Genomic DNA, 25532 nt, shown 5'->3' with positions numbered 1-25532 from the left:
AGAAAACGAGGCTTAAATTAACATGACTAGAAAAAAAATCTGAAAAATATACAAAAAGAAGTAGAACTGGTTTTTGGAGATGTTGAAGAAATGGTGCTTTATGTAAACTTTAGGCACGTCTGCATTTTCAGAGTTTTCTACAGTAAATATGCCAACCCTGTGCTGTAATAATGATTATAAACATTAATGGAGCATTTTCTACACATCTGACACTTACGCGCACTTTCTCATTTAATCTTCACAGCTGGGGTTCCCTGGGTGGCTCAGTCGGTTAGATGTCCGACTTTTGATTTCAGCTCAGTTCATGATCTCATGGGTCATGGGATCGAACCCCACATTAGGCTCTGCACTGATGGGGAGTCTGCTTGAAGATTCTTTCCCTCTGCCCCTCCCCCCCAAATAAATAAATCTTTAAAAAAAATCTTCACAACCACCCTATGAGATTGACACTGATTTTCCCTACTTTCACAGATGAGGAAACAGAGATACCGAGCATCATACCAAAGTTCACACAGCTAATAATTTGTGGAATCGGGATTTGAACCCAGATTGCCTGACTCCAAAGCTCATGTTTGTTGAATGAATGAATGATTGACTTAGCCACACGTTAACCAGACATGCCCAGAGCAGGGTCACGCCCTTGGTATGGACAAACTTCCAGAGGGGGATTGGAGGACCTACCTACGTCCTTGCTCGCTGCCCATGACCGAGCTTTACCATGCTTGACTCAGATGAGGATGGCATGGTGAGTATTCTCACGGAGTCCCGTTTTTATAGAAAATGCATGAATACATGTGAATTCTGCAGTCTCTCTGACTTGATTCGTCACATCTGGAGGAAGCCTGGTCACTTAGATCAGAATGCCACAGGCATGGCACCCCTTGCCCACCTTCCTTTCTATAACCCAACTGCCACTCGTGCTTTCTGTTCTCATGTTTGTAAAACTCTGTGAGGAAAGTGGAGCAGCTCATCTTATTTGACTCACGAGGAAATGGAGACTGTGAGTGGTTTACCAGATGGAAGGCAGAATTGCCACAGCAGTTGACAGCATAAGCCCTGGCGTCAAATGGATGTGGGTCGGGTCCCACCCTTAGCATTTATTAGCTGTGTGACGTTGAGCACTCACATCACCTCTCTGAGCGGAGATGACTGTGCCTGTACTCACAGGCTTGAGGGGCAAAGTTGCAATAGCGTATGCGAAATGCCTGGTCCGGTGCTTGACATTCCGGAAATGGCAGTTGTTATTTATTCAAAAAATATTTAGGGGCACCTGGGTGGCTCCGTCACTTAAGTGTCTGCCTTTGGCTCAGGTCATGATTTCATGGGGCCTAGGATCGAGCCTGTGGGATCCAGCCCTGCTTTGGGCTTCCTGCTCAGTGCGGGGTCTGCTTCTCCTTTTCCCTTTGTGTGTTTTCTCTCTCTCTCTCTTAAATAAATAAATAAAATCTTTTAGAAAGGCAAGTATTTATTGATCACCTATTATGATCGGAGCACTAGGTGCTGAGATACAATAGTCAAAAGACCCTGTTCTTATGCTGCTTGGCTCAGAGATGGAGAGGGCGGGGGCGGTTATGTGACAGGAGGGGGATTTCAGGCAGAGGGGGCAGCAGATATACACAGTGCTTTCCCCAACATTTTAGTATGAGAAGTTTCTAACGGACGCCAAAGAAGTTGAAGGAATTATATAGTGAAAAGCCACTTACCTCCCACCTAGATTCGACAATTAACATTTAACTGTATTTGTTTTGTGACGTATCTTCCTAGATCCCTTGCGCTTTCTTGTACCAGGTGAGCTGCCTTGAGGATTTGGAGACAGAATGTCTAGGGCGGTAGTCCGAAAACAGGGGCCTTTTGCAAGAGTCAGAGGGGAAGAAAGAACATTTCCCTTTTGACAAATCTGTTGGGAGAGGCCAGGTGTGGGGGACACCTCCCTTTATTAAAGAAAGCCTGTTTGGCAAGGAGCTTGGCCCTCTTGTCAAGCAGTCAGTCCCTCACTGGGGCAGGAGCAGGGCGCACAGGGGTCTCTGGGGCTGTGGGACCAGCTGCCACCCACACGGAGTTGGCCAGAGGGTAAACACAACCATCGGGGGCTCCAGGCCCAGGGGCTGGCAGTGATCGAAAATCTTGAGTGTTCATCTGTCTGACGTTTGGTGCCCCTGGGCAGGTGAGTCCAGCTGCCTGGTTTACAAGGCGCTGGTACAGGACCCAGGCCAGCTAGGGTCATGTTTATTTATCCGCCACACAGGGGAGCCCCTTCTTACAGAAAACTAGTTCATAAGAAGTCCTGAGGGCCAGAAATCAGGACCACGGGGTGACCATGAGAGAATGGAGACTTCTATCTCTGATCTGTAGGGGTGAGGGTACCTTCTCTCTATTGTTGCTGTTGCAGTGACAGAGGGCTGGGAATCCTACGTTCCTAGACTTAGAAGAGGACTTAGAGGTTGTCTGGGCCAGTTGCCTGGTTAAACACCCAGTTGCTCAACGCGGGCTTTGGGTCTGGGTAGAATCCCAGTTCTCCCACTTACTAGTCCCGTCACCTTGGACAAGTCATGTAAGCCTTCTGCACTCGGGTGCCTCATTTGTAGCAAAGGCTAATAGCACCCACCTCCCAGGGTCACTAACTTGAGTTCACACATGTGAAGCACCTAGAACAGTGGCTAGCAGCGGTAAGCGCTGGAAGTGCTCGGTAAGCGTTTGCCCCAGAAAACATCTCAAGCAAAAGGAACCGCCGTCAGTGGTTTGCAGCCATTCCCCCACGCATACATTAACATAGTGGTCTTTTATTATTTTTTATAAAAGTGGGAACATACTGTACACACTGTACTATCACTTGCTTTTCCATCCAATAGTATATCCTCTGTGTCACTTTTGATAAACCTTAAAAGCATTTTCCTCTGGCTTTTTCCACATATGTTCATGACCACGATATCGGCGGCAAGGTGTGCGTCCTGTAGCTTACTTGCCAGTCCCCTACTACTGGACACTTAGGTTACTTTCATTTTTTTTTTCCTTCTGCAAATAAAGCTGCGCTGAGCAAGAAGTGACTGATGTCAGCTGACTGTATGACCTTGGGTATGACCTTCTGGGTGTGAGTTTCTTCATCTAAAAACAAAATGACAAGATTCTTCTGAGTGATTAAAATCTCCTGCAAACCACATATGAATCACTTCCAAGACATTGCTGACAAGTAACCTTCAGCTTCTGTTTGCATTCCGCTGGGGACAGGGTGCTCACTACCTCATGAGCAGCCTGTTTCACTGGACAACTGTAATGGTCAATAAATTATCCACCCATGCTGGGCCAGAATCTGTCTCCCTGCAACTTCTAGTCTAGTTTTATTATCCGAGGCCCCATAAATTCAGTCTACGCTCAGTGGCCAGTGGCTGGGGCCAGTGTAGAAGGTAAGAAAACTTCAATCCTTCCCTTCCTTCCCTCCTCCCTCTCTTTCTATGCTTTCTTTATCAGACATCCGCTAGGCACATGGATGGGGGCTACAGAAGTTAGCTGCAGGGTCAGAACTGGGTCCCAGGCTCCCTAAATCCCATTTCAGGGGACTGTCCTCTGCTGTGGGACGGGGGTCCTGAAGCTGGTGGCCTGCCTCAAACGCGCTACAAGTCCACATGCCCCAGGCAGAGTCCGGCGTTGCTCTGTGAGGAGGTGACCAGAGCTGGAGACAACCATAGCCTAGGGCTCGGGCAGGACCCTGCCAGGTTTTTACTAGAGCTGGACCCAAGCCTCCTTTCTTTCCCCCCACCTACCCTTCAAAGATTTCAAACAAGTAGATTTAAATACAGATTCAGATATAAATAATTTCAGCCATGTAACTCTGAGGAGTTCGTTCCTCAGGGGCTCTGTCTGGATCTTCCTCAAGGCTTAGTGTCGTTCTTGGCTTTCATTCATTCATTCATGCATGCATTCATTCATTCATTCTCACTCAATACATTCTGATTAAGAGCTCACTGGGTAAGGTTTTAAAGAGAAATTTTGGGGGCGCCTGGGTGACATAGCGGTTGGGCGTCTGCCTTCGGCTCAGGGCGTGATCCCGGCGATCTGGAATCGAGTCCCACATCAGGCTCTTCTGCTGTGAGCCTGCTTCTTCCTCTCCCACTCCCCTGCTGTGTTCCCTCTCTCACTGGTTGTCTCTATCTCTGTTGAATAAATAAATAAAATCTTAAAAAAAAAAATAAAAAAAATAAAGAGAAATTTTGCCTGTCCAAAGCCCCCTCTGAGCCTCTGTTTCCCCGTTTGTAAAATAGGAGTGTCGGTCTACTCTCTGCCTTGCAAGGCTACGAGGAGGGTAAATTGAAGTCATGAGCAAAGGAGGGTTCTTCTGTGCGGTGCCCGGGGAACGGATGTGCTCTTTGAAGCTGCGCACAGTGCCCGCCCCGGAGTAGGAATGCTTCAACTACTTGTTGAATGAACAAATAAGTGAATGAGCGAATGAATGAGTTAGTGTTGGAACAAATGCCTCTCTCCCCTCCCTGTCACAGTCCCTCTGTTCCCGTGTTAACTCCATCAACAGACCAGCAAAGCCAGCCTTGTAGCCCGAGATAAGGCTTTTGGCGGGTGTCTCCCCTATCACTCCCTGGAGTGGGGGTGGGGGCAGAGGGGTGATGCCTGGAGCTGGTGGAAGTGCCACACGGACACGCACACAGGATGGGCTCTAAGTACCCACCATCTATGCGGTGCTGCCTGCCGCTGTGGACCCTGGTGCTGGAGGCGGCCCTCATTGTCATCTTCTTCTTTTTCACTTCCTATGACACTTCCTCACAGGATCCGAAGAAGCTCACGGGGACCTTTCGAGGTGAGTGTCCAGAGGGGAGGTGGTCCCAGAGGCAAATAGCAGGAACAAGGGAGGAGGAGGTCTGTGGTCCTCCAGGGGCCTCGATGTTCCTTTCCACAAAGTCTCCAGTAAATGGGTTCTCACACCTTCTCCCATAGGTTGCCCAGAGACCCAGCCAACAACATAGGCTCCCCTTTAGGACCAGCATGGACATCTCCTCTCCCATGAAGCCTTCCTTGGTTTGTCAGGACAGTGAGGGGGCCTCCTATTCTGTATTTCTAGAATTTCCTTTGCCAAATGGTTTTCATAAGTCTCTGCTTCTCTGTCCTCTTCTCCCCTTTCTCCTGAACAGCAAGGAATTTCACGTTGTTTGGCTTTTCGTTTTTGTTTCCTTTTTTTTTTTTTTTTTTTTTGGTCTCTCTTGCTCATTTCTGTACCATCCTCCTTTTGGTAGCTTGAGTCTGTTGCCCCTTCCTCACCCCCAGCCTTCTCCTTCTCCCTCATTGGCTGGGAAGTCTACATTCTGTCTGCAAATCCAGAGCCATAAGGTATGGCTGAAGAGGAGTGTAGGATGGTTATTATTTTATATGCAGCTAAAAATATTCACAGACTGTGATGAGAACAACTGTAAACAAGACAGATGTCCACAGTGGTGTGGCTTCTGCTTGTTTTTTAAAAAATTGAGATGAGTTTCCAGCATCTCCTTGGGCCGATATCTTATCTATGATCATGGATGGGCCTCCTTGAGTGTCCTCCCTGAGACAAAGCTGAAGTTCCAGTCTGGCTAAGTGCCCGCTTCTTTCTGAGTGATATTAACTGACTAGTTAGCTGAGAGCAAAGGAAAAACATCACTAGGCCCTCACCGCGGTAAGAAGGACAAAGAGACGACTGGGGAGGGAAGCCTCTACACCACTTCAGGGGCTAGCCCAGAGAGGGGCCCTTAGTGCCTGACGAGCGAGGCCCAGGCACAATTTAAGTTCATTTCAGTTTCCTTTCTTTTCAGTCCAATACAATGTAATTCAATGCACACATTCATTTGTGCCTGTATTCATTCAACCCTGTGGAGGATCTAGACACGTGCTAATCAGAGCTAATATTTATTGAACTCTTACTATGTACCAGGCACTACTTAAATGCTTTATATTGAACCCTCACAACAATCCCTTGAGTCGGTACAAATATGATCTCTGTTTTTCATATAAGGAAATGAGGCACACGGACGTTGAATAATTTGCACAAAGTCACTCAACCAGTAACAGCACAGCAAATTTAGATTTATGCAGCCTGGTTTTAGTTTCCATGCATTTAACCGCTATGCTTCACTACCCCATTTTACAGTGAGCTTGAGTCACTTGTCATATAACCAGTGGGTGTAGGAGCCAGTATTTCAACTCTGTATGTTGGCACCAGTGTCCACATGCTTCACCCCTATGCTGTGCTGCTAACACAGAAATAAAGTGTCCTCAGACACTCACTTTGCATGGAAACACAGAGGAGGGCCCTCAACCCTGCAAGGGGAGTTGATGGTGTCAGGGAAGGCTTCCGGAAGGAAGTGACTGACCACCACATCTTGGAGGCTCGGTAGGAGTTAACCATGTGAAAATGGATCATGATCCACAATGAGAGGATAGTGAGAGCTGGTGTGGGCACTCCTTGGAGTGGACCAGGCTAGGGCTTAACACTGCAATACCAGAGCCCAAAGAAGGCAGTGGGGCATGGTGGACCCACAGGGTTGAGTAACGACCTTGACCTTCATGCCGCCGAGCTGATAGGAAGCAAGGGTGTGGCCAAGTTTGGGTTCAGGTTATGGAGAAAGCCATTCCAGGGCTAGTGTAGGGGTAGGGGACAGGGCCGTGACTTGAGGTGGGAGACCAGCGTGCGGGCTTGTGTGTAATACGGACCAGAGGGCTTCAAACGCTTCTGATCACGCACACCATTTTTCAAGCATGGACCATACTTACATGTCACCATCAAGTACTGCTGCGTGAATATATTTGGTACATTATAATAATACATACACACGAAATAGGAAATTTGAAAGAGGTCAAATGAAATACATAATATTTTCAAATTACTGATCGTGATGGCGCCAATCTCAAGGCAAGGTCCACTGTTCCCATCACTGAGAGTGGATGTCAATCCGTTCCTAGAGTCTTCTTGATAACTTCAAATTCTGGTTGACTTCCTGTCAGATCTAATTAGACTGACTTTTTCTAACCTTGAATGTGACGGATGAAAAGTTTACACAAGAAATATCACTCTGCCCTTTTTTTTTTTCATACGCTTGGCTGCCATCATGGTTTTGCCTTCATCCTGTGGTTTCAGGCAGGTGTTGTTCAAGCTATTAGTCCATTTTGTGAAGGTTAGTGGAGCTAAAACTAGGTTACCTCATCTGTCAATTCACTTATCCAATCCAGTCCATGTGAACTCAATGTTATCCAAACCAGCCAATTCCAGAAAGACATTTTTGAGGCAATCAGTATGAAACCTGTATGATATACAGGAATTGTTGTTGGTTTTGTTAAGTCTGATAACAGCATGGTGGGTTTTGTTTTTAAAGGCCCTATCTGCTAGAGATGTATATTGAAATGAAGCAATGCCTGGGGCTTGCTTTATGCCAGGAAAAAAAAAAAAGGAAAGAACTGGAAAGGGTAATAAAAACCAGATCGGCCCTGCGTGACAGTCATCAAAGCTGGGAATGGGTACCTGATATTCACCGTGCAACTCTCTCTGCTTTTACATATGCTTAACGTCTTCCATTATAAAGAATTACATTTAAAACAAAAAGCGAAACAAAACCCTGCCATTCATTGCAACATGATGAATACAGAGAAACATGTCACCCTCTTCCCAGTGGCCCAATATTCCCTCAGGACCCCTTCCAAAGCAAGGAGACTAGAAACTGTCTGACATTCTGAGCAAACAGAGGAGGCTCCTGGGTCAACGTGGAACTTAAATATTTGCAGAGCTGCGAACTTCACCAAGGCCCTTTGGAGGTAGCATAGCCTAGATCAGTGGTTCTCAAAGTGTGGCCCCCAGACTACCACCTCAGCCACTAACAGCTCAGGAATGTGTTAGAAATGCAGATTCCGGGGCGCCTGGGTGGCACAGCGGTTAGGCGTCTGCCTTCAGCTCAGGGCATGATCCCGGCATTATGGGATCGAGCCCCACATCAGGCTCTTCCGCTATGAGCCTGCTTCTTCCTCTCCCACTCCCCCTGCTTGTGTTCCCTCTTTCGCTGGCTGTCTCTATCTCTGTCGAATAAATAAATAAAATCTTAAAAAAAAAAAAAAAGAAATGCAGATTCCCAGACCCCAGTCCATACTCACCGATTTGAAGTGTTCAGGGTGGGGCCCGGCGAACCGTGCTTTACCAAGCCCTCTAAGTGACTCTGACACGCACAAGAGTTTGAGCAGCGTGGGAGCCAGACTGATGCAAACCCTGCCTCTGCCCCTTCTTAGCTGCGAGGCCTTGGGCAAATTATTCCACCTCGGTCTGCCTCCATTTCAACCTGCGTCACATGACGATAGTACTTTTTCAATTTGTTGTTGAAAGGTTTGAAAGAACGAATACATATGCAGACTGATTCAGAGTACTCACTTTCATTACTAATAAACTTTAATTTCTGGTATTTTTATAAAAACAAATCAAACTAGAAGGGCTCTTATCTTCTTCTAGCAGCTCCTATGGACAGTCTGGAGCGTCTTCCGAGGTATGTGTTCCCTATGCTGATGACCACTGGTCCGCACGGCCAGTCATGGGGCCATATGGGCAGGAACAGTGAAGGGGAAGCAAAGAGTCAAAATATTCAAGAGACAGCTAGGAGATCAAACAAGCTGTCCCTGGTGAAAGTGAAGGAGGGGTTAAGGATGGCTTCCGACATGCGCTTTGGTATATGCAGGTGCCAATTCTGGAGACGGGACGCACAAGGGGAGGAGCAAGTTGGGGGGTAAATGAACGGTGACATATTCATTCTGGGCTTGGGGTTGAGGCACCTATGAGATGCTTAGGAGAAGCAGAGTGTAGCAGCTATCTAGTGCTGCATAACAAAGCACCCCCAAACTTAATGGTTGAAAATAGCAACCATTTAATTGGTTCATGATCGTGATTAAGTGGTTCAGCAGAAGAGTTATTGCAGTAAAAGAGGGTAAGCCCCAATGACTGTGTGCTTTTCAAACCTCTGCTTCTAGCATGTTGACTAATGTCACATTGGCCCAAGCAAATCGCAAGGTCCAACCCAGGAGGGAGGGGTCTGTACTGGAAGGCATGATTCATTAGGAGCCATTACTGTAACAATCCACACACAGAGCCTGCTCTAGGACTGCCAAATGGGGGAACATCCTGGACCCTGCATGGTGGATACTACCCAGATTCCCCACCCTAGTCCCCAAAGGGAGAAGAGCTACCAAAAGACAAGAGGGGCTTTTCCACTGACATGTACTTACAATACCCCCAAATGCTACAATGTTCCACATCTTAGCCTTGGCTGCCCCCTTTGACTGGAACATCTCTTTTTCTATTCCCAGAATGCTGTAGGGGTGAAGGTAGGGTGGGAGTAGAAGATACTGGCGAGCGGAAATCAGCCTAGGGCTCTATGGACGGTCCCAGTCTGGGGCTGCAGAGGTCTTCCCAGTCAGTAGTGGGGAGAACAGTGTGGAAATCGGGCCTAGAGGCCAAGGGCCAGAAGCTGGTTCTGGCTTCAGAGCCGTTGGTGCTGAAGTGTCTGCAGGCCAGAGGAAGGAGCAAAAGTGGGTGGAAACACAGAACTAGAACCACAGGAGCAGCCAGGCCAGAGGGGGGGAAACAGTCTTGCCCAAAGTCACACAACCAATAAGTGGCAGGCACAGGATAATAGTGTCTAAAACTGTGTAGCCAACACCAGGCTAAGTGATTTGCATGAGCCAGTGAAAATGTGCACGGCAATCCTCTGAGCAGGTGCCATTGTTCATGCCCATTTTACAAATTAGGAAGCTGAGACACAGCAGTAGAGCCAGGCTCTGAGCCCTGACAACCTGACTCAGAGTCTTCAGCATTATACCCTGTGCTCTACGTGGAGAGGCACGATGCATCGTGGTTAAACCCAGATGATCAGCACTCAGATCGCTCACCATTCACTAGTTACGTGACCTGGGCTAGTTACAGTGCCTCGCCGGGCCTCCCTTTCCCATCTGTAAAAGGTGGATAATAAATAGTGCCTACGGCGTGAAGTTGTTGTAGGTGAAAGCCATAAGGTACTTAGAATGGTGCCCGGTGCGTGGAGGGCACCACACACGTGCCTGCTGTTACAATGCTGGTCATCATTGTCCCCTCTCACACCACTGGACTCTCAGCTTAGACTCTTTGGGCAAGTCACGGGGCTTTCATAAAATTCTCCCGAAGTCCTGTCTTAGACTGTAGAATTCCCCTCTGGGGCCCGGTCATTGGGGCCCCTATAGCACATCCACTCCTTATCACCCCCCAACACCTTACAGTCCGTTAGCCTATCAGCCCAGCAGCTGATGGGGGGTGCAGCGCAGAATCTGAGAGGTGGAGGCTAGCACCACTGGGGATGCCCTGGGCTGGGACCTGGCCCTGAAGCGGGGGTCCCAGTCGTGAGATCTGGGAGGAGTTGGAGGGGGCCTAGAGCTCTGGAAGCCCGGGAGAGGAGGCAGGAGGGTGCAGAGAGTAAAGAGAGGCCTGAAATCTCATGTTCTCAACCCACCCATTTGGGGCGAATGGGCTCTGTCAACAGCTCCCAGAAACTGCCCCCCTGACTTCACCCCGCGGGGTGGAGTACAACTCCTCCCTCAGGGACAGTGTGGGGCCTTGGGGAGGAAGGCTCCGAGCTCCCACACCTGGCAGCCGCAACAGGGATGGCAGCTGTACCTGATAAAGCCCCCCGCCCAAGATCCTCTGACTCGCTAATCTTTAGGGCCCCACCTCTGCCCTATCCTGGTTACCCCCCTCTCCCCACCCATTGATTCTCTTCTCAGAATATGCCAGAGCCATAAGGACCTTAGGGAGTACCAAGTCCAACTCCCACGTGTTTACAGAGAGAGAAATTGAGGCCCAAAGAGGGCAGGGGACCTGCTTGGGGTCCCTTAGTGAGATGGGGGCAAACGAGAGCAAGAAACAGCCTAGCCTGGTGGAAGAGCACTGTACCTGGAGCTCAGAGAGTGGCTCTGCAGCTAGCATGCTGTGTGGCCTTGAGGAAGTCACCGGCTCTCTCTGGCCTGCTTCTGTAAAATGGGAGGAAAATGAAAGGTTCTCCCTGCTCACGGGAGCTTCAATACGCCCAGAGCCTACGCATACGGCGTTGCTGCTGGATGGCAGGTGTTTGGTTTAACAGCAGGAGTTAATACAAGGTTGAACTGGAGTACGATCCCTGGGTGTGCAGTCTCCAGTTGGCCACAGGCCTTACCACTCCCACATACGCATTGCGCCCTTCATACGCATAGTTTCCCGAAGGAATTTGAGCAATCCCAAGAAGAACTCCCTATACAAACTGTGCCTTGTCATCCCCACTCCTAAGACGATGTAAGCAGGAGACAGAAACATCGCCTGCACCTCCCTCTCCCCTTGGCAGAGGAGAAGGGGCAAGAAGCTGAGTCAATGCCATTTCTCACCCACTCCCCAAGATCCCAGGCCCTTTGGAGGTCCTCAGGGGTCTCCCACATCCTAGTGTGACCAGATTGCTCAGAGCATCAATACCCACCCACGTCTCACAGGCAAGACCCTGTGTGTTTCTCAACGAAGGTGAATTTAAATGACTTGAAGGGGCTCTCTGAGACTTTGGAGAGTTCTGGAAACAAGTGCTTCCTAGTTGCTATCAGAGCCAGGGCTGGAGGCCAGCGGAGACCCGGTGGGTTCTTATTACTGTGATGGTGAAGATGGTGGTGACGCGGGGGGAGGGGCACCATTTCCTGAGCGCCCTCCCTGCGCCAGGCATGTGCCAAGCCCTTGAACAAAATCTCACCTCCTTCAGCTCTCCCGGCCCCCTCTGAGGGGGCACGATTGCCCTTATTTAGCGGATCAGGAAAGCAAGCAACATACACGGCCACACGGCTGTGAGGTTAAAGCGTATAACGTGCCATTTTTATCGGTCAAAAAATGGTCAAATGTTGGCGATCTTAATATGGTTTAACCTAATGGGTTTAACCTAGCTGGGATCAAACAGAACTGTCTAAAATTGAAGTCGGTGCTGGTTTTCGTCTGTGGGTCTATGTGTGTGTTTTGTTTTGTGTTTGGTTACTGTCTGCATGCTGGTTGTAGAAAATTTGAACACCAAGAAAAAACAAGCAAAACCCTCCCAAACCCAGAGATAATTTCCATGGGGGGATGAATTCTTTCAAGTGCTCTCCCCAGGCATTTATACGTGGGAAAGAGTTGGTGTTTGTTGATAAAACCGTCTTCCTACTCTGAGCGATTGGGTTCGTTACAGCATTGGATTCTGGCCACCAGACCAAGAATGTGATCATTTTCCCCATTTAACAGATGAGCAAACGAAAAACAGTGTGGTAGTTGAAGGCACAGGCTTCCGAGCAGATCATCTAGGTTTAAATCTGGCTGGAAGAGCTGGGGCAAGTTGCTTAACTCCTCTGGGGCTCAGTTTTCACATCTGTGAAATGGTGATAATGGCCCCCACCTTGAAGTGTGGTTGGGAGAAGGAAGCGGGCTGGTGTGTGTGATGTGATTAAACCATGTCACAGGGGCATCTGGTGGCTCAGTCTGGAGAGCATGTGACTCTTGATCTCGGGGTGGTGAGTTCAAGCCCCGCAATGGGTGTCAAGATTACTTAAAAAACAACAACAACAACAACAACAACAGTGTGGCTACAGGGGAAACACTCAATAAATGTAGGCTGTTACTAAAACTCAGAGACATTAAATAACTAGATGAAGCCACACAGCTAGAAAGTTCCAGATTCCTGATTTTGAACCCAAGCGTGTCAAGCCGCTACCCATTTTTCCAACCTGGAATTAGAAAAAAGTGTCCGCCCTTTTCCTTTTGCTGGACCTCTCCCTGCCAGCAGGCAAGTGTCTCGCACTCACCTGCCACTGCAGCCCCTGAACAGGGTCTGAGGCTCGAGAAGGTGAGGGTCCCTCAGATGGCCCTGGTGCTTCCTGCCGGCCCACTGGGTCTCCCAGCCAGTGACAAAGGGAGAGAACTGCTTTCTGCAAAGACAATTTGGTTCTTACCCACAGAACCTCTGAGCCTCCTTCCGTCCCTCTTTTCTGGGCCAGGTCATTGGCTTCGGTGCTCTTACTGTCCATGCACATGATCAGGAGGTTGAACCGGCCCCTCGCAGCAGGGGTGACTACCTTTACTGGATGTTGCTGTGTGCCAAGCGCTGGTCCAGGTGCTTTACACATGTTCATACCATTAAGTTTAATAATAAGAGTAATTGCCACAGTTACTGAGCACTCACTGTGGGCCAGGCCCCGCCTTCGTGCTTCACCAGCATTAGCTCATCGTAGCCTTACCTCAACCCTGCCTGGTATGTATTGTTCCCATTATTCAGGTGAGAAGACTGAGGCTCGAAGAGGCAAAGTAACTTGCCCAAGCACCCTTTCATGATCCCCTCCAGCTGCCATCCAGTAAATTCATACAGAACGTGTGTAAATTCTAATTCTGTGAACTCTGTAAATTCTAATTTCAAATTTCTAACTTTCCATTTTGTCTGCTTCTCTTGCTCCTTCTCCATAACTGCTCCTGGTCAGTCCTCCAAGATGTGACCATCATGGTGGCCCTTGGCTTTGGCTTCCTCAACTCATCTTTGCGGAGATACGGCTGGAGCAGCGTGGCCTTCAACCTCTTTCTGCTGGCCCTGGGGGTGCAGTGGGCAGTCCTGATGGATGGCTTCCTGGAACAGTCCTTCCGTAAGAAGGTGGTCATCAAACTGTCCAGGTAACCTGACGGCAGCTGGATCCTTTTTTGGGTCCTTGAGGGTATGGGGGCCTAAGAGGACTGATTCTAGAAGAGCTGGGATGTCCCCTTGAAGCCATGCAATATTGAGGATATCCACTAACAAATTATTTACTGTTTATCTAAAATTCAAATTGCATTGGAAATCCTATGTTTTATCTGACAACCCTGAGCCCAGATCTGCAGCCTTTCCCAAGTTCTTTCGTTATTATTGAGTATGACTTTACAAAGTTACACAAGCAATATGGGTTCAAAGAAAAATTCATAGAGATTACAGAAAAGAAATAGAAATGTCACAGTCTCTGGAAAACAAAGAAGTACTCTTAATTCTCAAATGTCAGTGAACAAGAAATAGCCACGCCTTTTAATTACCTTTGATCCATTTAGATGAGTGTATATGAAGTTCTTTAAAAACTAGCAAAATTACCCACGTTGCTAGAAGTCAGACTAATGTTTACAAGAGAAAGGTGATGGTTATGGATTAGGAAGGAGCACAAAAGAACCTTATGAGGCCCAGTGAATGTTCTCTGTGTTTTCTGGTAATGGATACACGAGGGGGTAGACATATATATGCATCAAGCTGTACACTTTTTTACAAAAGGCACGGGGCACCTGGCCGGCTCAGTTGGTGGAGCATGCAACCCTTGATCTCATGGGCGTGAGTTCAAGCCGCATGTTGGGCATGGAGCCTACTTTAAAAAGAAGAAGACAAAACATTTAAAAAACAATAATAAGGGGGGTGCCTGGGTGGCGCAGCGGTTAAGCGTCTGCCTTCGGCTCAGGGCGTGATCCCGGCGTTGTGGGATCGAACCCCACATCAGGCTCTTCTGCTTTGAGCCTGCGTCTTCCTCTCCCACTCCCCCTGCTTGTGTTCCCTCTCTCGCTGGCTGTCTCTCTCTCTGTCGAATAAATAAATAAAATCTTTAAAAAAAAAAACAATAATAAAAAAGGCATTGAGAGGAGAAACTCAGTAAAATTTACCTTGTACATTGTTTTTTGCTCTTATCCAACTCTGAATCTCTGTCCTGCCCAGATAATGGTAAATCCCATCTTAGGCATCTTGGGGAACTGGTCACCTCTCCAGGCCACTCCATCCTCCCCTCCAAAACCCTGCTAAATCTCCGGGCACTGCTGTTGACCATCTCCCCATGAGCCAGGCACGGTGCCAGGCAGTGCACAAACATTATTTTGTTTAACCCTTCCAGTAGGGGTCTAACTAGTGTACAGGCAAGGAAATAGAGGCTCAGAGACCATAAGGCATTTGCCAAGGGTCACACAGCTAAGTGGTGGCAATGGCTTTAGCTTTTTAGTAACTGCAACCCTTCCCACACCGTCCAGGGTGGTTATGACATGAACCAAAGCCCAGTCAGTTCCCTATTGGCCCTGAAATAACCCTCCACATTTTTTCTTCTAACAAGTTTTAGAGTTAATCCCCATGGATTCGATACCCCCCCCCCCCCCCGCCCCGTCCCCCAAGAAACACCTGGGAAGAGGCAAAGGGTACTCTCTGGAAGAATTCTGAGGGTGGTGGCCCTGGTCTGGCATTTCTGCTGCCTTGGCTTTAAGGTCACACAAACTTTCAGCCTCCTGCCCCTTAGTGTTTTGGCCTCATCTCTGGGCTGCTCCTTTTAAGGTACCACGCCCACAGGGACCAACTTGTTCTTGACTCAATCCAGGAAGACAAGAAGAGGTCATTTGCAGCCTGAGTGAACTCCCCTGCCCCACCTCTGACAGCCTGGATCCTCCCAGCTGTGACCCCCGCTGGAACTGGCTTCACAGATTGGAACAATGAGCTCCTTCCCGACCTTTCCAAGGGCCGGGCTGGTTCAGGGGGCGGTGCCCAGGCCTGCCTCCCGGACAGGGTCCTCCCCTTCTCCCTCGGCCTCACCCACACTGTGCAGCCTGACTTGGCACTGCATTGTCTTGAGTCACCAATGACCAGTCCCTTCGGGGCAGGGGCCTGTCCTGCTCGGCTTTGTCCTTTGTTTTCCTCCTGTAGTAAAGACTTAAGAAATGGTTATTGGAACCAAAATGAAAATAAAAGGAACCCCGAAAGTTGGGATATTTTAGCGCTGTGTTTTGAGAGGCTCAGGAGGGCTTCCCTGGAGGATAGTAGCGATAACCACCCTCGTATTGCGCTTGATACATATTAACTCACTTTACCTTGAATGACCACTTCACAGGCCTTGCCCCCACCTTACGGATGAGGACACTGAGGCACAGAGTGGTTCAGTAATTTGCCCAAAGTCACACAGCCAGGAAGGGGCCGAGCCAGGATTCTGACCCAGGTTGGCTGGACTGGAGGCTGCACTCCTGCACACTGCACTTCCCTGTCTCAACGCCTCCCCAGCGCCAACTGGCCCCTGGGGCCTGACATCCCACCACTGGCACGCCTCCCCTTGAATTCGGCCCTTGCCAGTTAAGTAAACACTCACCAAAACGGCATGACATGGCCAGTCCCAGTGAAACTTTGAGTAACTCCTATTCTAAGTAGTTCCCAGTCCCTGTGAGACTCCTTCCCCAGGCCCTTGGCCTTCTTCTGATCTTCCGTCTGAAGAAGGGAAGTCCTTGAACCTTAAGCAAGGCACTGCACTGGCAGCAAATGCTGGGGAGGCTGAGTCCAGACTTCAGAGCACAGGCTTTAGATCCTGGCCACCTGGGTTTGAACCTCACATGGTCATTAACTAACTTTATGGCCAAAAGCGTCGCCTCTTCTAGTCTCAGTGTCCTTTTCTGTAAGATAGAGGTACTGAACGGTACCCTAGTCCCATTTCTAGAGGGCCGCTTAGAAGATTAAAATTTAAATGACGTAATGTAGTTATAAGCCTGTTATACATACTGCTTAATAAATTATCATTATTTTGTAGTGGTGGCGGCGGTTGTAGCATCAGGGAGGGGAGGGGGTCTCAGAGCAAGGTGTCTGGAGAGGGTGGGTTGGTTTAACCACCATGGATTATTCCGCTCATTGCCACCTCCCCCAGGAAGCCCTCCCTGATGAGTCCAGTCCATACAGTCCAGTGTCCCTCCAGTGAACCCCTCCTCCAGCCATGTAATATCATGGATAGTCTTAGTACGCAGACTCACGATGTCAGCCCCGTCTCCCCAGCTGGATCATAAGTGCCTTGAAAACAAATTGTACTCTCCTGACTCTCCACACTGAGCTAGCTCATTTGTCAAGAGAAGGAAGGAATCAGTTAGTAGTGCTACTCACGTGGGGCTCTACTCCTGAGTTAGTTCTTTGCGCCAATCATGGTGCTGGACACACAGGCACAGATACTCCTTCTAATCCCCACAGCACTACCGCGAGATAAATATTATCATCACTCTTATTTTACAGATGAAGAAACAGGCTCAGTGAGATTAAATAGCTGCTCAAGTGGAAAAGCTGGGACTGGAAGCAGGCTTGTCCTACTTCTAAACCGTCTCTTTCCACTACCACAGAGACGGTGGCGGGCGGCTGAATGACAGGCCAGCCAGCAGGTGAAGAGCGCCCTCTATTGAGCGTCTTTGTGAGATGCTGGCAGAAGAGAAGCGATGGGCAGAACCCCAGTTGTCAGACCCTAGAAGGGGGTCCTGAGGCAACAATCAGCCTCACCACGACATTCCTATGAGAAATTCAGAGTGGCCTCAGTATGAATGAGTATATGCAGATCAATTTCTTGCCCTGAAGCCACCCTGATGGAAGAAGGAGCCCATAGACACCCCAAACGGGGCAGCATCAGTTCCCATGAAGGTGGAATCTTGTCTCCTTGTTCTCCTGCTTGTCCCTAGCTTCTTGGACAGTGCTGAGCTTGTTGAGTGAGTGAACGAGTGAATAACGAATGAGAGGATCCTTTTCAGTCATCCCTGTCTCTCTCTCTCTCTCCCCCAGTATTAAGCTGGCCACCATGAGTGCTATGTCTGTGCTCATCTCAGCGGGTGCCGTGCTGGGGAAGGCCAACCTGTTGCAGCTGACATTGATGGCACTGGTGGAGGTGACGGTCTTTGTCACCATGAGGATGATTGACAGGCAGCACCTCAGTGTGAGTCACGGTGCTGTGAGGAGGGGACTTTGGGGAGGAGGGGGGTCGAGGTGGAGGGGAGTGATACTGCCTCCATTTGATGGAGTTTCTGGGATTTAAAAATTATAAAGACAGGCCCAAATGGGGCTCCAAAATTGTGATCTATGCTAAATGTTTAAACATAGCAACCTAATGGTTTTAACTGGAGGTGGTGCAGTCACTGGTGATAACAAGGTCTAAGGTTTGACGGGGCATATCCGTGGCAGAAGTGTAATGTAGGGGACGCCTGGGTGGCTCAGTTGGTTAAGCGTTTGCCTTCGGCTCGGGTCATGGTCCCAGGGTCCTGGGATTGAGTCCCGCATCGGGCTTCTTGCTCAGTGGGGAGCCTGCTTCTCCCTCTGCCTGCTGCTCCCCCTGCTTGTGCTCTCTCTCTCCCTCTGACAAATAAGTAAAATATTTAAAAAAAAAAAGGAGAAGTGTAATGTAGGAAAGTTATTAGAAGAAAAAGGGTCAAGGAACAGAGAGAGGGAGTTGGATGGATCCAGATGGTGACCTGGAGGGGTGACGGAGAGAAAGATGGTAAGGCAGGTGCTGAAATCCTTACAGACCAAAAGGCAGGTGGATAATCAGCAAGGAGTGTAGAGTCTGCCAGTGCGTCCTTCCAGGCAGCTGGAGATATTTGGGGAGGGAAAAGGAACAATGGTCTAGAAGTTAGATATGAAGCTCTTATTATTTACTAAATTTTCATTCTCTTCATCTATCTATATGACTTTATTTTAACCCCTAACTACTTTAGCGTATGTTTCTTATAAACAAGGGCATTCTTTTACATATCATTGTTCAGTTAACAAACTGTGGAAATTAACATTGACATAATATTATCTTATTCAAATTTCACCAATTTTCCCAGTAATATCCTATTACAGCAATACACACACACACACACACACACACACACACACATATGTATATGTACATATATCTATTCCCACAACTACACCTATACCTATACATGTGTATTTCTTTGTGGTCCAGGGTCACACTTTGCTTTCAGTGCTCATGTCTCCTTAAACTTTTTCAATCTGGAACAGTTTCTTAGTTTTTCTTCATATTTCAAGAACTTGACATGTTTTGAGGTTACAAGCCAGTTATTTTGTAGAATGTGGGTTTGTCCACCGTTTCCTCATGTAGTCGGAGGGTATGCGTTTTTGGCAGGAATTACACAGAAGTGATGTTGTGTTCTTCTCAGTGCATCATAGCAAGAGACACATGCTGTCAGTTTGCTCATTACTGAGGATGTTAACTCTGGTCACCTGTTAAGATGTTGTCTTCCAGGCTCTTCCACTGTAAAGTTACTATTTTCCCCTTTGTAATTAATAAGCATCTTGTGGGGGAGATAATATTCTGTAAAATCCTGTTTCTTTTTTCTTTTTTTAAAATCCTGTTTCTTATCAAACTTTCACTCACTGGTTTTAGCATCTGTTCATTCTTTTTTTTTTTTTTTTTTTTTTTTTGCCTGAATCAATTAGTACTATGATGATTGTCAAATATTGGTTTTCTTTCTTTCTTTCTTTTTCTTCTTAAAGATTTTATTTTGGGGGCACCTGCGTGACTCAGTCGGTTAAGCATCTGACTTTGGCTCAATCATGATCTCAGGGGCCTGGGATCCAACAGCATTGGCCTGCTTCTTCCTCTCCCTCTGCCCCTCCCCCTGCTTGTGTTCTCTCTGTCTCTCTGTCTCTCTTCCTCTCAAACAAATAAATAAAATCTTTTAAAAAAAAAAGATGTTATTTTAAATTAATCTCTATACCCAACGTGGGGCTCACACCTACAACCACCAGATCAATAGTCGCATGCTGTAGGATTGAGCCACCCAGGCACACCCAATATTGTTTTTCTAATCCCATCTTCCCTTCCACCACCATTAATTAGATAGCATTCTGCTGTAAGAAAGAACTTTCTTTTCTCCTCCATTCAGGCATTTAATTAATTAATTAATTTATTTATTTATTTCACTATGGGCTCACGGTGTCACCTAGACATACTTCATTTTCTGCTTTTCCTTTGCGCTTACCATAAGGACTAACTGCAACTCCTTGGTTTCAAGGAAGAAAACTGCACTGGAGCTTTTTCAGGCAGAAAGAGGGGAATTTAATATAAGGGCCACCAAGGGCAGGAGTAGCAGCCGGACTCAGGACTGGAACTGGATATGAGAAGCCTTTAAGACCCCAGGTAGTTCATGCTCTCCATCTTTTGGTTCTGTTCCTCTCTGTACAGCTAACTTCTGTCACATCAGCATTCTCTTCAGTGGAGAACAGGCTCTCTCCAAACCCTTTCGTTTCCAGGATTCTAAGTCCCAGATCCTGCAGGAAACAAGGCGCTTCTCTCTCAGCTGGTCCCAGGTCCATGGTCTAGTAAGAAAGAACCTGATTGGCTCACGTGGCCACGTGGCCACGTGTCCACTTTGGTCCAATCAGCTGCAGCCAGTGAGGAGGGAGGGTCACGCAGTGACCACGTGGCTAGTCCAGAAAAAGAGAGAAATTCCCAGCGAAGGAACATGCACTGCGGGCAGCGTGGGGTAAACGTTTTCCTACTTTAAAAGGCCACAGTGATTCGAAGCCACCTATCTCCTCTCTTCTCTGCGGCTTTGACTCTCTAGTTGGTGCAGAGGGGGGGTTAGCACTGATTTTGAAAGTTGGCCGCTTCACCTCAAAACGTCAGTTCAGCCTGGCTTTATTGAGGGGAAAGGCTCCGGGGAAACCGGAGACCGCAACCAGGGCTGTTTTGGTGGCGGCAGCTCCAGAAATGAGTGCAGGGTTCCACGCCAGTCATCCCCACGTGTGGCTCCTGGATTTCTGGGGGACCTCGAACATTAAAAACGCAAGACCTCTTTTCAGTCTTACAGGCGACTTCGTTTTCATGAATGACTGAAATGTGTGACTGTATCCTTCCCATTCACTCATTCCTTTTACAAATATTTATTCCGTGCCTATGATGTACCAGGCGTCTTTTCGGCAGTAGAAAAATGCTGAAGTGGTGGACCTTCCATTCCAGAAGGAAAGACTGCCAATAAGCAACTACATAGGCAAACGATAGATAGTATTAAGTACCATAGAGAAAAAATAAAATGAGAAAGGAGATATGAAGAGTTGAGAGGAGGATAAAATGTTAGATAAGGTGGCCAGTGAAGGCTTCTCCGAGTAAATAATTTTGAGTAGAGACATGAAGGCGGCGAGTGCACAAGCCACGTGGGTGTTGGAGCACAGTGGCAGGTCAAGGGCAGGGTTGTGGGAGTGGTCTGCCTTTTCCGGGAGTATTTTATCACCCACCCTGTTTAGAATTGTTGGCACGTGGTGATAATAAAAAGCAGACAGACTTTTAATCACTTTTATTATTGTTTTAAATTCTCTCTAGACAATGCACCCCCTTACTGCTTGCACCCAGGGTGGGCCACTCCCTCCACCTTGCATTCCAGACATTGGAAAAGCCAGAGTGAAGTGGGACTGATGTGGGAGCATGCCTGTGGGTTTGAGGAAGAGTGAGGAGAGTGTGTCCGGAGTGGAGCAGGAAAAGAAGTCAGGGAGGTTAGGGGAGAGCCCATCACACAGGCTTCTACAGGTCATAGCAAGAACACGGACTCTGAATTGAGCAAGAGGGAACCACTGGAAGATTCTGAGCAGAGATGGCCATGAACTGACTTAGATGTTCGTAGGGTCACTCTGGCTGCTGTGTGGAGGGTAGTCAGTAGGGGCACGAGGGTGGAAATGGGGAGACCGGTTAGAAGGTTACTGCAATAATTTGGGGTAGGGGTGATGCCACGTAGGGCTTATATCAAGGTGGGGGTCAGTGAAGCATGGTGGTTAAAATCCTGCCGATTCTGGATATTTTTTGAAGGCAGAGTTGACAGGACTTACCAATAGTCCACTAAGTGAGTTATTAAGGATTCCTGACTTTGATATTCATAAAGCAAAATTAGCATATGTCTAGAATTTACTTAAGACTTTAGTTTGGTATTATAAGAAGTCTGGCTACTTCCTGCTGCCAAGTTTATACCACTCATCACTCTGTAAATTCTGCTGAAAAGTAGGAAGCAGCGGGGGTGCGTGTCTGTGACTTTTTGCCTCGCCTAAGTAGATCTCAGAAGCATTTTGTCTGTGACTTTTTGCCTCGCCTAAGTAGATCTCAGAAGCATTTAAGAGCTATTGATAAGGCCAACCAGCAGCTTCCCTGGAGTAAATACATGGCTGCTCCTGGGTGTCCTCTGAAAGGGGAACCGCTGGGCTGGGGAAGCTCCAAACACCGGTCTCATGACTCCAAGTCACACCTTCTGAACTTAGGTGAGGTTTGGACCTGGCTCCGGGGAACGGGGGGTTGGCTGTGGGAGGGGGCTGTGGGCACTCACCACCTTGCTGGCTGTGTTGCAGATGGACGGCCACTTAAGCATGATGCACATCCATGTGTTTGCAACCTATTTCGGGCTGATGGTGGCCTGGTCCCTCTCGAGGTGTCTGAATGAGAGGGTGATGGAGGAGAAAAATCAGACAGCAAAGAGCTCCAGTTTGTTTGCCATGCTGGGTGAGGACAAGGTGGGGGGAGGTGTTGGGGGGGGGGTCTCACCCCTGGAGTGAGCGAGAGGCTCTCAAATGGCTCTGTGGAAAAATTTCCCTCCTTTACTAACCTGCCCAGGGTGCTCGGAGCCTCTCCATGATGACTCGGCTCCCCAAGTAGCATTGCATGGATTCACGATCCCTTCTAGGGCAACGCTCTTCATTAAGATCCGAAGGAGGGGGGAGACTTGTGACCCTTGAGTTTAAATCAATTTGCCTGCTCCTTTTGTCTTCAAACTAAGGGAAGGAACTGGACAAGTGGAGAAAGCAGAGGCCAGCAGGGGAGAGAGGGACAGGGCAGGGAAGAGAACGGTAATACTGGCGTATCTGGCAAAGCCGCAGTGGAAATGCAGGAGCCCGACCGTGGAGGAGGCCGAGAGGAAATCGGGCAGTGAGATGGGCAGTAGGTGACCCAACAGCCAGCCGTGAGGCCAAATCAAAGTGGCACATTACATTTTCAGAATAAGCATTTGGCCATCACAAGCCGGGCTCAGGAGACCTGGGGGTTGGTGATTTCACCTCTCTGGGCCTTCGTTTTTTTGGCCGTGAAGTATGTTAGCTGGGCCGTTCAACTTGGGAATTCAGAGGAGACATGACTTGCCCAAAGTCACGTAGCTAAAAAGGAGCAAAGCTGAGACTTGCCCACCCCAGGAAGCCCCCGCAGGCTCAGGCTTTGGAGCAGGAGTCCTGGCTCTGGCCAATGATCTCTCTGGCCCCCAGGAACCCTCTTCTTGTGGATGTTCTGGCCGAGTTTCAACTCCGCTCTGCTGGATGTTCCAAAGGAAAGGAAGAATGCCGTGTTCAACACCTACTATGCTCTCGCGGCCAGTGCGGTGACAGCCATCTCGATGTCGGCCTTGGCTCGCCCCCGAGGGAAGATCAACATGGTGAGGAGGGGGCTGCCCCTCGGGCAGCACTCAGGTCTTCGAGGCTGGACACATATTCATGTTCCCTGTTCTAGAACCAGCCCCGCAGGGTGGGAGAAATATGCCGGGTGACAGCCTTGTCTGCCGTGTCATGGAGCATCGGGAAGGGCACTGGCTTATCAAAATGGGAACTGGAATTTGGAGACTATGAAATGATCAGAGGCTTTCTGAGGGGAGTGATTAAGTCTATTAGTGTTGACACCAAACAGACCCAAGTCTGAACCCTGTTTCTGCTAGTTACTGAAGCCAGCCACCATGAGCAAGTGTCAGCAGAGGAGAGCTAGAATAGAATCAGTCAGCCTCTCCCATTCCCCTAAGAAATTTCAAGAACGGGGTGAATAGAATTGGAGGTAAAGAAGGATGTTATTACCCTAGCCGTGTGACCCTGGTCAAGCCACTTAAACGTTTGGAGCCACAACTGGCTCATATGCAAAGTGGGAATTAAGAGACAATGCACATAAAGTGCTCTGTGGGGGAAATAGTGCTGGGCAAACATTAGCCATGTTACCAATGTAGCCAGGAGACTGTGTGTGTGTTTTGAGGGGAGACAGAGATGGGTGAAAGGGTAGAGCTAAAGATGAAACAAGTTTCCATGATGACAGGTATGGGGTCAGCCAGCCAGAGGTGGTGGGAAAAAGTCTAGAGAGACAGCAGGGCCTAGAGTGGACAGAGTGTGGCCATGCATGACAGGTTAAGCACTAAAGGGAGTGGGTGTCTTTCTGGGGGAGCTCCATGGTGACAAGGAGTCTAGGATCAGACAAGGTGGGGACATCTAGGGAGGCAGGTGTGGCCAGAAGGTCAGGGAAGCCCAGAAGCTGGTCCCGGGCCCCAGAGCTCCGAGACCTGGTTAGAGTTGAGAGGGCAGAGGGAAGTAGCGTGAGAGCAAAGCAAGGCCCCAGTTCTAGTGGAACAAAGGATGTATTGGAGATGTGACCCAGGAGCAAGAGCTAGCTGGTTAAAGCTGGATCCAGTGGTGTAGGACGGCATAAACACCCAAGAGCCAATAATAACAATGAAAATAGTAAAAACGATAATAATGGCTTGTGTTTCTTGAGCCCTGCGCTCAAAGTCTTCCATGAGGTAACTCATTTAGTCTTAAAATAACCATGTTAAGAAGGTACAATAAAAACCCCATTCTTCTGGTGGAAAAGTTGAAGCATCCATGGCTCAGTGCCCAAGGACACATCACTAATAGGTGTGAGCGTGGCTAGGATACACTTCCAAGCTCAGTGCCTGCCAATCAGGGTGACTGCTCCCTGAGCCTGAGAAGTGGAGTAGGATGTGACCACTGATGAAGGTCACATAGTCTTAGCAGAGAGGAGGGGATGGTTTCAGGGTCAGTGAAGCAGGGAAGACATTACAGTGTTGCTTGCTCCCAGCTTCCCGAGTAACTCTAGGCAAGATGCTGTCCTCTCTGTACCCCACTTCATGCACCCACAAGCTATTTCTTTGCAGACACATATCCACAATGCGATACTGGCTGGAGGTGTGGCTGTGGGCCCTTCATGTCATCTGATCACTACTCCTTGGCTCGCCATGCTGCTGGGCTTTATGGCTGGACTGATCTCCATCGGGGGAGCCCTGTGCCTGCCGGTAAGGAGTTGGGCAACTGACACCTGGTTTGGCTTGGACCAGCAGGGCCCTGGGAGCATGGTGGGCCATCGTGTGGTGCCCTGGGCTGCAGTAGACGGCCATCGGCACCTTCTCAGGCAGGCTGCAAAGCTTGGGTGAGGGACCCACCCAGGTTGTATTACGTATCTGTTAGGATCTGGGGAGCAAGTAACAGAACCCATTCAAGTTTGCTCAGGCATAGGAGGGAATATTGGAAGGCTACTGGGGTGTCACAGAACCCAAGGACAGGGATGCTACTGGGAACCCAGGAATGGCCGACACCAGGGACAGGAGTGTTGTGGGGAGCCCAAGAAGTCCCCACTCTTCTTTCTTTGCTTTCCCTGAGTATCTGCTTTATTCTCACTCTGTAGACCTCCTTCCCCTTCTCCTTCTCCTGCTCTTACGTGGTGGAATGTAGTCCTGCTTTTCAGGAAAGCAGCTAGGTGGAATTTCTTGGCCCCATTCCCGGGTGCTTCGGAGAAGGGACTCACGGGTTTAGTTTGGACAGTGCGCTTATCTTTGGCTGGGAGCGTGGGGGCCTGGAGCATAACACAGATGGCTGTTGCCCATGAGCCATGTGAACGAGGGTGGGAGGGGCAGCAGCCAGAGCAGGGATGTTGGGCTAACCCAGGCCGTGTCCACTTCTGATTGTTTAGTTCTTCTAAGTGGATGGACTTTCCTTCCTTCAACATCTGGCAGG

At 48.7% G+C, this 25532-nt stretch overlaps 1 protein-coding gene across 1 annotated transcript in view; it reads left to right on the top strand.

Annotated features, from left to right (window-relative positions):
- Nucleotides 1-4656: 4656 nt before the first annotated feature.
- The window catches only part of RHCE (Rh blood group CcEe antigens), a 36061-nt gene continuing 15185 nt past the window's right edge, over nucleotides 4657-25532 (top strand). The window contains exons 1-6 of the mRNA XM_026517011.4: nucleotides 4657-4804; nucleotides 13483-13669; nucleotides 17559-17709; nucleotides 22113-22263; nucleotides 23016-23182; nucleotides 24677-24814. Of these exons, the coding sequence (XP_026372796.1) occupies nucleotides 4657-4804; nucleotides 13483-13669; nucleotides 17559-17709; nucleotides 22113-22263; nucleotides 23016-23182; nucleotides 24677-24814 (942 nt within the window). The remainder of the gene's footprint in view (nucleotides 4805-13482; nucleotides 13670-17558; nucleotides 17710-22112; nucleotides 22264-23015; nucleotides 23183-24676; nucleotides 24815-25532) is intronic.

This window comes from Ursus arctos, unplaced genomic scaffold (genome assembly GCF_023065955.2).
Source record: "Ursus arctos isolate Adak ecotype North America unplaced genomic scaffold, UrsArc2.0 scaffold_32, whole genome shotgun sequence".
NCBI classification, from domain to species: domain Eukaryota; kingdom Metazoa; phylum Chordata; class Mammalia; order Carnivora; family Ursidae; genus Ursus; species Ursus arctos.
This window is presented reverse-complemented; position numbering and strand designations above follow the sequence as displayed.